Source organism: Schistocerca cancellata, chromosome 3, assembly GCF_023864275.1.
Source record: "Schistocerca cancellata isolate TAMUIC-IGC-003103 chromosome 3, iqSchCanc2.1, whole genome shotgun sequence".
In the NCBI taxonomy this organism is placed as follows: Eukaryota; Metazoa; Arthropoda; class Insecta; order Orthoptera; family Acrididae; genus Schistocerca; species Schistocerca cancellata.
In genome coordinates, this window is record NC_064628.1 from 810,779,994 (window position 1) to 810,798,115 (window position 18,122).

The 18,122-nt window shown below is 43.4% G+C and overlaps 1 protein-coding gene across 1 annotated transcript in view; it reads right to left on the bottom strand.

The window, feature by feature from the left end:
* Window positions 1-18,122, bottom strand: part of LOC126176587 (uncharacterized) — a 541,845-nt gene that overhangs the window by 504,355 nt on the left and 19,368 nt on the right. The window contains exon 3 of the mRNA XM_049923748.1: window positions 10,182-10,276. Coding sequence (XP_049779705.1) covers window positions 10,182-10,276 — 95 coding nt within the window. The remainder of the gene's footprint in view (window positions 1-10,181; window positions 10,277-18,122) is intronic.

The window sequence follows — 18,122 nt, forward strand, 5'->3', positions numbered from 1 at the left end:
TTCATCCGATCATCTACATCTACATCTACATCTATACTCCGCGAGCCACCTTACGGTGTGTGGCGGAGGGTACTTATTGTACCACTATCTGATCCCCCCTTCCCTGTTCCATTCACGAATTGTGCGTGGGAAGAACGACTGCTTGTAAGTCTCCGTATTTGCTCTAATTTCTCGGATCTTTTCGTTGTGATCATTACGCGAGATATATGTGGGCGGTAGTAATATGTTGCCCATCTCTTCCCGGAATGTGCTCTCTCGTAATTTCGATAATAAACCTCTCCGTATTGCGTAACGCCTTTCTTGAAGTGTCCGCCACTGGAGCTTGTTCAGCATCTCCGTAACGCTCTCGCGCTGACTAAATGTCCCCATGACGAATCGCGCTGCTTTTCGCTGGATCATGTCTATCTCTTCTATTAATCCAACCTGGTAAGGGTCCCATACTGATGAGCAATACTCAAGAATCGGACGAACAAGCGTTTTGTAAGCTACTTCTTTCGTCGATGAGTCACATTTTCTTAGAATTCTTCCTATGAATCTCAACCTGGCGCCTGCTTTTCCCACTATTTGTTTTATGTGATCATTCCACTTCAGATCGCTCCGGATAGTAACTCCTAGGTATTTTACGGTCGTTACCGCTTCCAATGATTTACCACCTATGGCATAATCGTACTGGAATGGATTTCTGCCCCTATGTATGCGCATTATATTACATTTATCTACGTTTAGGGAAAGCTGCCAGCTGTCGCACCATGCATTAATCCTCTGCAGGTCTTCCTGGAGTACGTACGAGTCTTCTGATGTTGCTACTTTCTTGTAGACAACCGTGTCATCTGCAAATAGCCTCACGGAGCTACCGATGTTGTCAACTAAGTCATTTATGTATATTGTAAACAATAAAGGTCCTATCACGCTTCCTTGCGGTACTCCCGAAATTACCTCTACATCTGCAGATTTTGAACCGTTAAGAATGACATGTTGTGTTCTTTCTTCTAGGAAATCCTGAATCCAATCACAAACCTGGTCCGATATTCCGTAAGCTCGTATTTTTTTCACTAAACGTAAGTGCGGAACCGTATCAAATGCCTTCCTGAAGTCCAGGAATACGGCATCAATCTGCTCGCCAGTGTCTACGGCACTGTGAATTTCTTGGGCAAATAGGGCGAGCTGAGTTTCACATGATCTCTGTTTGCGGAATCCATGTTGGTTATGATGAAGGAGATTTGTATTATCTAAGAACGTCATAATACGAGAACACAAAACATGTTCCATTATTCTACAACAGATTGACGTAAGCGAAATAGGCCTATAATTATTCGCATCTGATTTATGACCCTTCTTGAAAATGGGAACGACCTGCGCTTTCTTCCAGTCGCTAGGTACTTTACGTTCTTCCAGCGATCTACGATAAATTGCTGATAGAAAGGGGGCAAGTTCTTTAGCATAATCACTGTAGAATCTTAAGGGTATCTCGTCTGGTCCGGATGCTTTTCCGCTACTAAGTGATAGCAGTTGTTTTTCAATTCCGATATCGTTTATTTCAATATTTTCCATGTTGGCGTCCGTGCGACGGCTGAAGTCAGGGACCGTGTTACGATTTTCCGCAGTGAAACAGTTTCGGAACACTGAATTCACTATTTCTGCCTTTCTTCGGTCGTCCTCTGTTTCGGCGCCATCGTGGTCAACGAGTGACTGAATAGGGGATTTAGATCCGCTTACCGATTTTACATATGACTAAAACTTTTTAGGGTTCTTATTTAGATTGTTTGCCAATGTTTTATGTTCGAATTCGTTGAATGCTTCTCTCATTACTCTCTTTACGCTCTTTTTCGCTTCGTTCAGCTTTTCCTTATCAGCTATGATTCGACTACTCTTAAACCTATGATGAAGCTTTCTTTGTTTCCGTAGTACCTTTCGTACATGATTGTTATACCACGGTGGATCTTTCCCCTCGCTTTGGACCTTAGTCGGTACGAACTTATCTAAGGCGTACTGGACGATGTTTCTGAATTTTTTCCATTTTTGTTCCACATCCTCTTCCTCAGAAATGAACGTTTGATGGTGGTCACTCAGATATTCTGCGATTTGTGCCCTATCACTCTTGTTAAGCAAATATATTTTCCTTCCTTTCTTGGCATTTCTTATTACACTTGTAGTCATTGATGCAACCACTGACTTATGATCACTGATACCCTCTTCTACATTCACGGAGTCGAAAAGTTCCGGTCTATTTGTTGCTATGAGGTCTAAAACGTTAGCTTCACGAGTTGGTTCTCTAACTATCTGCTCGAAGTAATTCTCGGACAAGGCAGTCAGGATAATGTCACAAGAGTCTCTGTCCCTGGCTCCAGTTCTGATTGTGTGACTATCCCATTCTATACCTGGTAGATTGAAGTCTCCCCCTATTACAATAGTATGATCACGAAACTTCTTCACGACGTTCTGCAGGTTCTCTCTGAGGCGCTCAACTACTACGGTTGCTGATGCAGGTGGTCTATAGAAGCATCCGACTATCATATCTGACCCACCTTTGATACTTAGCTTAACCCAGATTATTTCACATTCGCATTCGGTAATAACTTCACTGGATATTATTGAATTCTTTACTGCTATAAATACTCCTCCACCATTGGCGTTTATCCTATCCTTGCGGTATATATTCCATTCTGTGTCTAGGATTTCGTTACTGTTCACTTCCGGTTTTAACCAACTTTCCGTTCCTAATACTATATGCGCACTATTTCCTTCAATAAGAGATACTAATTCAGGAACCTTGCCCTGGATACTCCTGCAGTTTACCAATATTACGTTAACTTTTCCTGTTTTTCATATTAGGATGTTCACGAAGTCATCGTTGGCTTCCTGTTGTTGTTGGAAGCATTCACAGAATTTGCATCCGCTGATGGCGATCTGCAGGATGCAGGTGCTGCATGAAAGCATAATGATAGGGATGCAGCCGATGTCGTGCAGCACGTTAACGACCGTGCGTTGTGAGACACGCAGCTGCCTCGCTACGCTACGTGTACTTCGCTGGAGCTCTTCGTGTATGATATCCAGAATAGCTTCCTCAGTAGCTGGAGTAAGTCGAGTCCATGGACGACCTCTGCCACGCGATGGTGGAAGGAGAGAACCCGACTCCCGAAGGCGCAGCTCCAGCTGACGAAACACATTTTTATCTGGATGGAGTTGACGAGGATATCTAGCAGTTTACTCACGAGCGGCAACACCAGCTCGGCTATCAGACGCAACACGGACCAGCAGCATACCCACTTATTCATCGTTTATGTATGCCATATGTACAACAACCAAGAGGGAATAATAAGAGTGGACGGTCAAGAACGAAGTGCTCGTATTAAGAAGGGTGTAAGACAAGGCTGTAGCCTTTCGCCCCTACTCTTCAATCTGTACATCGAGGAAGCAATGATGGAAATAAAAGAAAGGTTCAGGAGTGGAATTAAAATACAAGGTGAAAGGATATCAATGATACGATTCGCTGATGACATTGCTATCCTGAGTGAAAGTGAAGAAGAATTAAATGATCTGCTGGACGGAATGAACAGTCTAATGAGTACACAGTATGGTTTGAGAGTAAATCGGAGAAAGACGAAGGTAATGAGAAGTAGTAGAAATGAGAACAGCGAGGAACTTAACATCAGGATTGATGGTCACGAAGTCAAAGAAGTTAAGGAATTCTGCTACCTAGGCAGTAAAATAACCAATGACGGACGGAGCAAGGAGGACATCAAAAGCAGACTCGCTATGGCAAAAAAGGAATTTCTGGCCAAGAGAAGTCTACTAATATCAAATACCGGCCTTAATTTGAGTAAGAAATTTCTGAGGATGTACGTCCGGAGTACAGCATTGTATGGTAGTGAAACATGGACTGTGGGAAAACCGGAACAGAAGAGAATCGAAGCATTTGAGATGTGGTGCTATAGACGAATGTTGAAAATTAAGTGGACTGATAAGGTAAGGAATGAGGAGGTTCTACGCAGAATCGGAGAGGAAAGGAATATGTGGAAAACACTGATAAGGAGAAGGGACAGGATGATAGGACATCTGCTAAGACATGAGGGAATGACTTCCATGGTACTAGAGGGAGCTGTAGAGGGCAAAAACTGTAGAGGAAGACAGAGATTGGAATACGTCAAGCAAATAATTGAGGACGTAGGTTGCAAGTGCTACTCTGAGTTGAAGAGGTTAGCACAGGAAAGGAATTCGTGGCGAGCCGCATCAAACCAGTCAGTAGACTGATGAAAAAAAAAAAAGGTATGCCATACGTCTGCCACACTGTTTTAGAGATTTACAATGAGAAAATTCGATACGCGTACGTATGTACATTGCAGTCTGTCACGGGCTCGTTACTCCGTTCGCCACTAGTCTCTCTCTGGTGGACTGCGCATAATGTACAAGCACGCCGTCAGTTGTGCACGCTGTTCCACCTAACGCGCCTTACCCGTCTGACAGATATTGTTCTGCATGATTCATCCCGAGACCGCTAATTGTGAAATGTTCGGTTTCGAATTACACTGTTTCCCTAACGGTAAATGGGAATGCCGTGTGACTAGGGCCCCCCGTCGGGTAGACCGTTCGCCTGGTGCAAGTCTTTCGAGTTGACGCGACTTCGCCGACATGCGTGTCGATGGGGACGAAATGATGATGATAAGGAGAACACAACACCCCCCTGAGCGGAGAAAATCTCCGACCCAGCCGGAAATCGAACCCGGACGATTAGGTATGACATTCCGTCGCGCTGACCACTCAGCTACCACGGGCGGACTCTCTAACGGTAATAGACGTGATGTTTCCACAATATCATCGATAGAATAATAATAATAATAATAATAATTCACTGATATACGTCCTAAACAGCATGCGGTTACCAGACTCAGTGTTGAAAGGCATAATTAGTGGGACCATAGTGATAATACATACAGAGTTTGGATATTATTCGCAAAGCATGTTGCTAGTCGTACTGGCAGTATAAGGCCCTAACGAAACGTAATAGACCTGGACGAGGCAAAAATAATAGTTGGTACTAATCTATGGGACCAGTGGGGTAGGGTACGAAGAAAACAGGTTTCGCATCTAGTAGATGAAGTGGTGCGAATAAATTCATGCCCACGACGTGGAAAGGGCTTCTTCCAAAGCTGACCAATCTTCCATTTCTGCGCTTGTAGTATGTAAGTGCAAATGTTTTCTAAACGACCCGCTGCAATCACTGTTGACCAGTAAGATGCCAGATACCGTACGACCTGGACTACATTTACCAAATAAAAAACATATGCCCCAACGCAGAATCGATCTATCGACCTCCTACATGCTAACCCAAAACTCTATCCACTGCACCAACTCTACAGCACAGGTGATATGCGCTGACAGAGGTAGTTACCATACATGTGGTTACAGTGTTGCCAGATTGTCACTCTGCAACATTCTTTTTCTGCCGAATGTACTCGCCGGACCAAACTTTGTGACAGACATTATTTTATCGCTGGCATGTGAGGAGTCGCGCTGCGAAGCCCGAGTGCGTGAATTTCGCTTCATCCTATATATATATACTGTAAAAAGCTAGTTTAACGTAAAATTATTGAAAGCTGGCAGCTACGATAGAACTATCTTTTCATTCGCGATGGTTTCCTGTAAAAAATAAAAATTTTAGCATACTGGACGAATAGAGGAATGTACTTGAATGTGTGAGTGTGTGCGTGGGGGTGTGTTTGTGAGGCGGGGACTGGGGGGAGGGGAGGTTCAGTTTAAAGGTGCTGTATGGTGAGGGGTAGGTGTGTGGAGGGAGGGGGGAGGGCTGGAAGTGTTCTCCTATTACCGGGCTACGCGTATGGAACAGCAGGCGCCGTCGGTGTATTTTTTAATGACCGCCGCTGACATATTTCCGCACCGCAGAGAGGCGTTTGTGGTTAAATGAAAAGGCAATTACCGTGGAATTGGCAGATTTATTCCTCCGGCGCTAATGTCCCCGTTTTTAATTACATTTGCCGAACAATAGTCTCTCGCGGTATTCAGCCGCAGGTTGATGGAATGGATGCCGCACTCAGCTTACGGGAATTTGTCACACAGGACAGCAGTTAGCCACCGGAGGGTATTTCGACACCGCTGTATGAACGAAAGGACAAAGGTGTTTTCTGAAGTGTAGGGATGGGGTAACTTATAGCTACCATTGTCTTGTTTTCTGCAATCATCCAAGCAACTATGGGATTTCTAGTACGAGTAGCGTTCAATAAGTAATGCAACACTTTTACTCGCGCAATTTCGGTAGATAAAATAGGGAGGCTGTTGTGGGGAATCGTGGAATATCCGCGCTTCAGCGCCTATAGTTTCAAGAAGTTCCTATTGGTAGGAGTGCTATTAATAGCCTTCAAAATGGTCTCTGTAACGGAGGTACGTTCCAAGCAGAGAGCTGTCATTGAGCTTCTTTTGGAGGAAAACCAGAGCACCGCAGATATTCGTGGGCTCCTGCAGAAAGTCTACGGAGGCCTGACAATGAACAAAAGCACGGTGAGTCGTTGGGCGAGGGTCTGTCATCATTGCAACAATGTCGCGCAAATCCGTCCGATCTCCCGTGTGAAAGCCGGCCGCACACAGCTGTGATTCCTGCATGTTGGAACATGCGGACACTCCGATGTGACTGACGGATCACAATCAAAAATCTCACTGGCCAACCGGATGTCTCTATTGGTAGTGCTGACACACTCGTCCACCAATTGGGGTACTTAAAGGTGTCTGCCCGCTGGGTTTATCGCTGCCTAACAAAAGACCGTCGTTACAAGGCGATTTCTTGTCGAATATCGTCACAGGCGATGAAACATGGGTTCAACACTTCGAACCGGAAACAAAACAGCAATCTACACTCATGCTCATGAATTACGGATAATGCTGATACATGGTGAAACAACGTTCTGGTAGGCGGTTTGCGGGTTTAAATCACCTCGGGGTATGACCATGCGGTGCATTCGATCTGCAGTCGTCGCACGGTGGCGCTGGCAGCAGTCCACATACGCAGAGATTTGTTGGTGCATGTCAGAGTACGGTGCAGCGAGTAAGTGTGCAGACGTTTTCAGACGTGCTAATGGTGACTTTGTGTTGAAAATGGCTCAAAGAACACACACTGATGACGTTATGAGTGTAGAATACTACGGCGGCTGGAGGATGGTCAAACACAGCAAGTCGTAGCACGGGCCCTCCATGTGCCACAAAGTGTCACATCAAGATTATGGCAACGATTCCAGGAGACAGTACACGTGTCCAGGCACTACACTATCGGACGTCCACATTGTACAACACCACAGGAAGACCGATATATCACCATCACTGCCCGCAGACGGCCACGGAATACTGCAGGTAGCCTTGCTTGGGGCCTTACCACAGCCACTGGAACAGTTGTATCCAGACACACAGTCTATAGACGACTAAACAGACACCCTTTATTCGCCCCGAGACCTGCAAGGTGCATTCCACTGAACTGCTGGTCACAGGAGAGCCCGTAAAACCTGGTGTCAAAAACACAGTCCATGATAATTGGAACAGTGGTCCCAGTTTATGTTCACGGACGATTCCTGGTATAATCTGAACAGTGTTTCTCGCCGGGTTTTCATCTGGCATGAGCCAGGAACCAGATACCAACCACTTAATGTCCTTGAAAGGGACGTGTATGGAGGTCGTGGTTTGATGATGTGAGGTGGGATTACGATTGGCGCACGTACACCCCTGCATGCCTTTGACAGAGGAACTGTAACAGGTCAAGTGTATCGGAACGTCATTTTGCACCGGTATGTCCGGTTTTTCAGGGGTGCAATGGGTCCCTCCTGATGGATGATAACGCACGGCCCCACCGAGTTGCCATCATGGGGAAGTACCTTGAAACAGAAGATATCAGGCGAATGGAGTAGCCTGCCTGTTCTCCAGACCCAAACCCCATCGAGCACGTCTGGGATGCTCTCAGTTGACGTATCGCTGCAAGTCTTCAAACCCCTAGGACACTTCAGGAGCTCCGACAGGCGCTGGTGCAAGAATGGGAGGCTATACCGCAGCAGCTGCTCGACCACCTTATCCAGAGTATGCCAACCCGTTGTGCAGCCTGTGTACGTGTGCATGGTGATCATATCCCACACTGATGTCGGGGTCTATGCGCAGGAAACAGTGGCGTTTTTTAGCACGTGTGTTTTGGGACGGTTTTCTCAACTTATCGCCAATACCGCGTACTTACAGATCTATGTCGTGTGTGTTGTGGTTGGCAGGAGAGCCAACACCGTGTTACCAGAGGAAGCCGAAAGGCACGCGTTTTAGCTCACGCAGGCTGGCGTGAGGTCTGGAACAGGACAAGGAAATTAGAATTTAGAATAAACGGACGTATCTGGTGGAATACTTAACTTTAATCAAATTAATGGTGAACGTCGCTCTTGACTGTACATGATTCAGTATCAATAGTAACTGGTAATGGCGCCTTGCTAGGTCGTAGCAAATGACGTAGCTGAAGGCTATGCTAACTATCGTCTCGGCAAATGAGAGTGTATTTTGTCAGTGAACCATCGCTAGCAAAGTCGGTTGTACCACTGGGGCGAGTGCTAGGAAGTCTCTCTAGACCTGCCGTGTGGCGGCGCTCGGTCTGCAATCACTGATAGTGGCGACACGCGGGTCCGACGTATACTAACGGACCGTGGCCGATTTAAAGGCTACCACCTAGCAAGTGTGGTGTCTGGGGGTGACACCACAGTGTGTGTTCCCTATGTGCCTATGCTATTAACGCCAGTTTTGTGTAGTTCCACGTTGTGTGACACCACATTCTGCAATTATCCTTACTTTATGAGCACGTGTGGTGGTGCCACTCCACATCTCCTCCGAAGAAAAAATTCAAAGCCGCTACCTCAGCCTGGCGACCGTCTTTTGGGACTCCGATGGGGCTATTCTGTTAGATGCCCTCTCTCATGGTGCAACGGTCAACTCCGAAGTGTATTGTGCTACACTCAGGAAACTGGAGAAACGACTTCAGCGTGTTCACCACCACAAATATGCAAAGAAAATTCTCCTTCTCCATGACAACGCAAAGCGCCATACAAGTCTGCTCACCCGACAGGATCTCACAAAACTTCATTGGACTCAACCTCTTCCACCCTACAGCCCATATCCAGCACCTTCCTACTTCCATCTGTTTGGCCAGCAGTTCGTGGATGAGGGGAGGTTACTGATGCAGCAAGACGCTCGCCCTGACGTCAACGTATACGGGCTCACAGGCTCTCCTCATAAGGAGATTATATTGAAAACAGCGTTTTTTAGCCAACAGAATGGGGAATAGTATGTTGTTTTGGAATCCTGAATAAAACCAACCTGCTTCGAGAAATAAATGCGTTGCGTTACTTATTGAACGCCCCTTGTATATCTGTATCGTATTTCTTCACATCCGTAAGTGCCAAAACGCGAACCATGCGAACTAGTACACGAATTCTGAACACGGTTGATTTAACGCAGTGGGATGTTAAGTAGGTCGATCATGGAAACGATGGACTTAAACTTTACGAATACGGGACAGACATATGCGCAATCCTTAAATGTAAGAAAACGCCGACCTCGAATTTCCGTCCGGCTGTCTTGATTTAGGTTTAACGCACTTTTCCCAAACTGATTTAGGGGAACACAGATAGGGTTTACTGTTCCGTTGATGACGTGGTCCTTAGAGACGGAGCATCTCTCGGATGAGCCCAGGAGGTGGAGGAAATCGGTCGTGTCCTTTTCAGTGGAATCCTCCCACCAATATCATTCACAGACTTAAGGCGATTACGGAAAGTCCAAATTACTCTTTCTGAATGCGAGTCTTGGTTCTTAACTACTACGGCATCTCTCTGAAGCACTCGATAAATGAAGTAGCGTACTGCTCAGAGGCTTTACCAGCAGCAGAATATGCTCCAGTATCAGTCCCAAGGAACGAGGTATTTAGGTGGAACATAGGATCGACAGATTGAACAATTTATCTAGCAGTATGCCAAATACCGCGAATGTGTGATGGTGATGATGCTGCTGCTGATGATGATTATGATGATGACGACGACGTCGTCGACGACAACGATGATGATGATGATGTATCAAATGTGTTAGTGTGTTAAATGACGCTTTACAAATTGCCTTTTCGCTCTTCTCTGGATATTAAATGTGCCATAAGCTGCAGTACTCACTGGAATACTGGAAGGGCTGGCCGTCGCTCCAGTGGAAGTCCCCCTCCAGCGTGCGGTCGGTGGCGCCTATCCAGTAGGCCACGTCAGCGTCCTCGCTGCACACACAAACAAAAACATGCCACGTTACTGCTTTGTCAGCATAAAGTGAAAAACGCTTTCACCTCCTCTGTTTCGCTTCACTCGATCCACACATGGTGAACATTCGTTCGTTTTTTTTTTCTTTTTTCCTCCACGAATAGGAATACTTTTCCGCTTATAGACCGATGGTCCGCGAAAGTGGACCTTATAGTTCTAAAAACGGTGCGAAGCACATTGCAAGGTACTATTCGTACTAGTTTATAGCAGTTCTTTCGCAGACAATGATTACCTATTCAAATCGAAAAGGTATGTAAATAATTGTTGTGCTGATTACTAGGCTGAGAATCTATGTTTTTCCTAACGATCTCCAAAAATCTAGATACTGAGAATTAGTTCAGACGTGTATAAATTTTGTTCGTTACTATGTAAAAACTCATTTTCTGTAGATCCACGAACGTGGACCTCAGGTTGTAATGCATATTCGCTACTATTAATTTGATCTTCGATAATGGAATACTGAAATAACTTATTTCTATACTCTACAAAAATGCATGAAATATTGACTGATGAGGAACTAGAAGCTCTTTTTAATGACAAAATCCGGAATTATCTGATTGCGAGGATGACGAATTCTTGTTTTTGACTGAAGACTGGACCCGTTGAGCTTGGTGAAACTGGCTGGTAAACAATAATAACGTGAAGATGTCGTGCCAATAACTGGGAGAAAGAGGACATCCTTGCACAGTGAATTCCTCTGATAGTGAAGATGAAAATGCTATAGAAAATATAGATAAAATGCCAAGAAGAGCTCTGTTGCAACAAGTTTCAGAAGTAAGGCTTTAAGAGTAGTTTTAGTGCATCAACAAAAACCTGCATTGGAAGTCATATATTTAAAATCCAGTTTTCTTTGTGCATTAGCATATACAATTTGCTACACACACACACACACACACACACACACACACACACACACATTGCAAACAGAAAATTGAACTGAATTTGTCCTAAGCAAAGACTAGTACAAATGTTGATGGTGTTGGGACAGCAACAGCCACAAATTTACTTTCAGTTCCTTTATTCAAAGGGTACCGTTACCAGTTTCGAATCGTTGTGATTCATCCTCAGACTGTTTACATGCTTTCTTTATGACATGTGGTGTGTTTTTTACAGATTAACTGTCCTAAAATATAAATAATACATAATTATAAACACGCCACACACAGATGGTTGCGTTACAGATTTTCGTTGCATGTGACTTACGTGAAACGTCGGTTTGGAGTGTTTATTTTCATAACATTCGTCCAACAGATGTGAATACATTCCCGGTGCATTCTTGTTGTTGCACACGTAAATTTTCCTCACTGAACACTTTAGATTTGTCATTGAGAAGATTTCTACCACGCACTACATGTTTTGATATATACAATCAAAGATGTTATATATTGTAATATTTGACGATGATGTCCTATGTTTAGAAAGGATCATATATCCATTTACGCAACTGTAATGCCTTTTACACTAGTACAGAGACATTGATTTTTTGAGTTGATATTGTTACATTAATTATAAAGTGTTTATATATGAGCCGTGTATCGACTCGTGCTACACCTTGTGTTTAGATTGCATTGGTTTTCCTTTTCTTTCCCTGATATGTTTGTTTGATATGCTGTCTGTCATTAAGTGGCTGCTTGGTTGTCTTTCCCTCTGCTATCGATATCTGCGATTTTGCTTCCCTGAAACTGCTATGGAGGAAGTGAGATCTTTGACCAGTTGTAACCTCGTGTGGTGGCGCGGAAGTAGGGGCGTTGCGCGCAGAGAGAGTGTGGTGGACACGGGAGGGCAGTGTGGCTCTCCAGCGCGAAGCAGGCGTGGTCGGTTGTACCGAGTCGCCACGTGATGTATGTCGGCTGTGTGAAACAAGAGGGTCGAGTAGACGGAAGAGCTCCCCGCGTGTTGGTTGTATACAGAACCGCCCCACGAGTAGTTGTTGTTCATTTCGCCTTGGTGGGACGTTAACAAGCTTCTTTAAATCCCCCATTTCAACACTGGACTTTAAAAGGAGACGCCTAACATGAAGGAGCGGTCACTACCCGTCAACGTTGCAAAGAAGACGTGAACTCCAGTGACGGAGCGTGTTGTCGTGTGACCGTGGCGTTTTGGGCACGCTGTCGACGCGTGCGCGGTCGGCTGTGTGGATCCTTGCCATCGGAGGTCGTGTACTGCCTGTTCGAGCATAATTGCAAGTTAAGTTTGTGGAAGGTTTAATCATTAAGTAATAATTTTGTGCAACCAGCGTCTCTTCTGCCTTGTGGCCTCCGGCGACCGGGTTTCCTGTCCCCAGCACCGGTGTAATTAGTGATCTTTCCTCCTCCTCTCGTTACTGTCCGATGGGAGGTGTAGTTTTGGCAGTTTAATTGTTTCGCTATTCTGTCGTGTGTTATGAGTAAATTCATGCTTCTTTTTGGTTGATCATGTGGTCGCTCATTCAGGACTGTGTGGTGTAATGTTTCCTTGCACGAGGTTAGATCTAATTCTGTCAGCAAGTTAAGCCATCTTATAACAAGTTTTCGCTGGCTAAAAGTCGGTGCAGTGACCAGCCTGAGAGTGGCAATTGTGTTTACGGGCGTATTTAAGTTGGTCAGTATTCTGCCTATCCTGGGCATCCCTGAGTGGGTGATTTGTGGCCGCCTTACACGGGTCCGTCATATCTGTTTAGTTCAGATGATATTCCAGGACACTTTTGTTTAAAAAAATTTTTAAATTCCTCCAAGTTTGTCAATTCCTTTGATTACCATGAATTGTGTTTGTTGAGACCTGTTTAATTTTTTTAATGGCGGTGTTGGTAGCTTCACTACCTCACCGTACTTTATTAACAAAGTTCTGTATTTATTTTTGTAGCCTGTTTGCTAATGTTCTTTAAATTTTTAAAATTGTTGTATTGCTTTAAATTACGTTGATTGGCGTTAGTGGCGTGTTTTAAAAGGTAGTTTATTGCCGTACTGCTAGCTTCTGTGTTTTTCTTAATTTTTTTTCTTAGTTGTTGTATTGCTATAAATTACTTGATTGCCGTTAGCGGCGTGTTTGAAAGGCTGTTATTGCCGTACTGCTAGTTTCTGTAAGATAGCAAATTTATATGTTACTATAATTCTCATGATGCTAAATGTAATTAAATAATGTACTATTATATATATTAAAAAGCTCTTTATAATTAATGTAACAATATCAACTCAAAAAATAAATGTCTCTACTAGTGTAAAAGGCATTACAGTTGCGTAAATGAATATATGATCCTTTATAAACATAGGACATCATCGTCAAATGTTACAATATATCATAGCATCTTCGGTATTCATATGTTTGTAAGCTCTTTCTATAGATCAAAACATGTGGTGCATGGTAGAAATCTTCTCAGTGACAAATCTAAAGTATTCAGTGAGGAAAATTTACGTGTGCAACAATAAGAATACGGTGGGAATATATTCACATGTGTTGGGCGAATGTTATGAAAACAAACACTCCAAACCGACATTTCACGTAAATCACATGCAACGAAAATCTGTAACGCAACCATCTGTGTGCGGTGTGTTTATAATTATGTATTATTTATATTTTAGGACAATTAATCTGTAAAAAAACACACCACATGGCATACAGAAAGCGTGTAAACAGTCTGAGGATGAATCACAACGATTCGAAACTGGTAACGGTATCCTTTGAATAAAGGAACTGAAAGTAAATCTGTGTCTGGTTTCTGTCCTAACACCATGAACATTTGTCTTCAAACAACAGCCACGGTATCCATCATGTCATCATATGACAAATTTGCAAAAAGACTAGTACGTTTTCACGTTAGGTGAGACTTGACGTCAACATATGTGGACCACGATTTGTGCCTTAATGAATCATCAAAAATATTTCATTTGCATTTGTGTCGTGCTTGTATATTAGTTTGGTGGACAACGTGATAAGAAAAATTTCCTTCAATTCTTTTATCTCACGAGTGAAGAGGTTAATGTTAATACTATGGAATGTGGTACAGTATATCCGACACTGACGCCTATGTAGCGAGCAAGACCAAAGTGCTCAGTACTGCACCCCACTCGAGTTGAAACATCTCGCCTGCCAAAGACGCCACACGAGCGGAGGACTTCACTGTTCGTAACAATTGCGATGAGAATTTTCGAACCTGAGTGCGCCTATCGTGGGGCAAGTTCTCCTCGAGTGTCTTCAACAAAGCAGGGACAGGCTGGCTCCCATGAAACAACGACAGAGTGCTCTGAAGGATTCCTTCTGGCGATCCCCGTATAAACTTTTATTTCAGAATGCCGCCATTCTGTTAAAAAACCTTGTTTTAAAATATACCTTTGTACTACGTTAGACATTGACATGATATCGGTTTGAAAGCAGGTTGAAACTTGTGTCGTCCAGAGCTCCCATCAACCAACCTCGCACTAGGCGAATATCTTCCGTCAATGGCATGTAGTGTCTTATAGGTACAATTTTTTTAGCCAAAAAGTACACAGTACAAACTTAAGGGTGTGCAGTAAAGTTCTAGAGTCGGTTTTGTAATTTTTTTAGTTATTTTATCGAAAATAATCATGAATATCGTTTCCAAAATCGAGCGTCATCCTTGTCTGACCCGCTCAACGAGGAGTAGACGAGTAGAAATTGTATCTTCAGCGACTACACTAATAACGTGCTTAGTAAAGTAACGGATCCGTCTCGTCAACCCATTTATTCTTCTTTTGGTCTCCTTAGGAGGTGGTTCAGTTGTTTCAAAAATTGTATTCCTTAGAGAATCATCAAGAATTGCAGTTTTCTCGCGTATATGGCGGTATATGATACATAGAAAATCATCGTATAGACTAGCATTGAACAAGTGCCACAAGACGTACAATCAGTCACATCAGGAGTGGTTGACAGATTGACAGATTTACGGAGTCTAATCTGTGGTTGTAAATCTTCTCGCCAGAGTCCAAGACTCCAAGACAACGAGTCACGCAATTCCCATGGTTTTTTTTTTTTTTTCAACTTTGTTGGCGAAGCGCTGCCAAACGGCTGGACTTTAAACCCGCTTCGAAACGATTTTACGTTGTATATATGGAGTGGAAAGCACTTTCAGAATGCAAATGACATAATATTTTAAAGCTTATTGTGGTGCTATAAATATGGAAAAGCTTTTTATAGCCTGGGATTAAACTTTTTTAAACAGTGTGGTATAGATAACAGACAGAAATGGAAACCCACTCTCTTTCTTCAAAGCGAATCAGTACAGAGCGTACTGACAGAATTGTGTAGGAAATAAAATCGGGAAAGATGCAAGGCAAGGCAAGGATGTTCACTGTCGCCACTAATGCTTAATTTGTACACTGAAAAGGCAACGAGGCACGTAAAGGATTCTGATTGTTTCTCAAAGACAGAAAAATTAGCACAGTTCAATGCACTGATAATGCAGTAGTGATAGCCGAAAGTGATCAGAAATTGGGTTTTATGCTAAATGTAATGGAACATGTGCATCAGACGTGAACATGATAGAGGACTTAATGTTACAGACGGGATAGAGGATCTTGAAGAGATATACAAAATTGATACCTGGGAAGCAGAATAGATAAACATGACAGGCGTAAGGTATAAAAGAAACGACATCCCAACAGGGCTTTTGTAAGAAGATGTAGAGGCTAACGTGCGACAGTGTTAAGAAACTCGTGCCTAGTTTTTAATTATTACAATATGTCTGAAATCCACAAAGAAAATCGCGAAACGTACTACAATCGGCGCAAAGCATTAGAAAGTATGTGAAAAGCACAAGGATATACTCGTAATTAATTCCTTTTGAACTTAAACACTTCAGGTTACAATTCATTTCTTATCTTAAGGGGAGAAGGTATCTTGTATCTCCTCCATGTTAAACTGACAGTTTTCAGCGTACCTTTTCTCAGGAAGTGCTAACAGAAGAGTACTGAAACTTTTTTCACTTACATTTAAACTGTTTGCTAACGATCTGACATTTTTCAAGACTAGTACATTAAAATTATAATTTTTAAAAATGTTCCATTTTTCAGGCAAATTTTTAAAATAAAAAAGACCATACGTTCGTTTGTAATATAGCTAGAAAGCCAAAAAATATCACTTCTTGCATGTGCACAACGGCAGCTGACTATTAGAATTTCGTTGCTGCTACAAAAAAAAAGAAGTTAGTGGAATTTTATTTCAAAGTTTTATTGCACTTACAAAGTCATTCCTGCAACGCACTCTTCATTTAAATTCACGGCTTCCCTCACTGTATCTGCTATAAATTACCATGCCACTGATTTGCAAGCAGCGTGAAGTGAAGAATTATATTTCTGAATTTTTGTGCAGGCCATACACAGACCGTATATTGTTTTCACTATATTCACTGTTTTCTTTCTTCCATGTCCTTCAGATCTTTTCTTGATAATTTTGGAGGTCGATCTCAGCATTTTTTGCTCAGAAGCAAAAAAAAAAAAAAAAGCACTTCTTGCGTTTTTACTACAGGAAACAATTGAATGCAAGACAATAAACAATGTAGCTAACGAAACTTCCTGGAAGATTAAAACTATGTGCCGGACCGAGACTCGAGCTCGGGACCTTTGCCTTTCGCGGGCAAGTGCTCTACCAACTGAGCTACCCAAGCACGACTCATGCCTCGTCCTCACAGCTTCACTTCTGCCAGTACCTCGTCTCCTCAGTCTCAGTTTTTAGAGCACTTGCTCGCGAAAGGCAAAGGTCCCGAGTTCGAGTCTCGGTCCGGCACACAGATTTAATATGCCAGGAAGTTTCATATCAGCGCACACTCCGCTGCAGAGTGAAAATCTCATTCTGGAATGTAGCTAACGACTGCTATCTCAAATCAACGGAAAAGAAAAACGCCTAGCCTTACAAATAAAAAGAAGTGAAGTGACGGAGCAACCATTAGGCTTGCTAACATTGCAAGCTGCCATTTGAATTGACGTTTGGGAGCTTTAAATAAGGATCTGGCCCAAAATACTATTTTATTCGCACGAAGCAGACTTTAAACCTTCATAACCATCAGTAAAAAGAAATTTCACATTTTCATAATTTTCAAGGTAACTGCTGCCCGAAAATGTTTTTCGATGAAACGATTGCATTGCGCTCAGATTTCATTAATATATGTCCACATTAGCAGAAGGTGGGACGTTAGTTTAATTTCGTTTTCCTATTCTTATTGGAAAACTCACCGCCCTAATTAGTGAATGGGAAATATGGAAGTAACAGCATTACAACAGCAATTTTCAGCTTATATTATGCCATAATTTTGTTACTACAGACTAGCCGCTTGGAGCGTTAGCGTCGCTGCCGGTGTCAAAATGCTGTATTTTTTGCCTTGTAGAACTTCGCAGCTGTATGTCATAGGCAGTGTTTCCACCGCGACTATCCCTCCTGCAAACAAGTCTACAAGATTACAAGACAGCGTTACGCGCCAACGGCCTTGCCGCAGTGGTAAAACCGGTTCCCGTCAGATCACTGAAGTCAAGCGCTGTCGGGCTGGGCTACCACTTGGATGGGTGACCATCCGGTCTGCAGAGCGCTGATGGCAAGCGGGGTACACTCAGCCACTGTGAGGCAAACTGAGGAGCTACTTGACTGAGAAGTAGCGGCTCCGGTCTCGTAAACTGACATACAGCCGGGAGAGCGGTGTGCTGAGCACATGCCCTCCATATCCGCATCCAGCGACGCCTGTGGGCTGAGGGTGACACGGCGGCCGGTCGGTCCCGTTGGGCCTTCATGGCCTGTTCGGGAGGAGTTTAGTTTTTAGTCTCCGTTAGGGTAATTCGCACAAATTATTAATCGATCTGTTCGTAGGCCACAGTCACTTTCCAA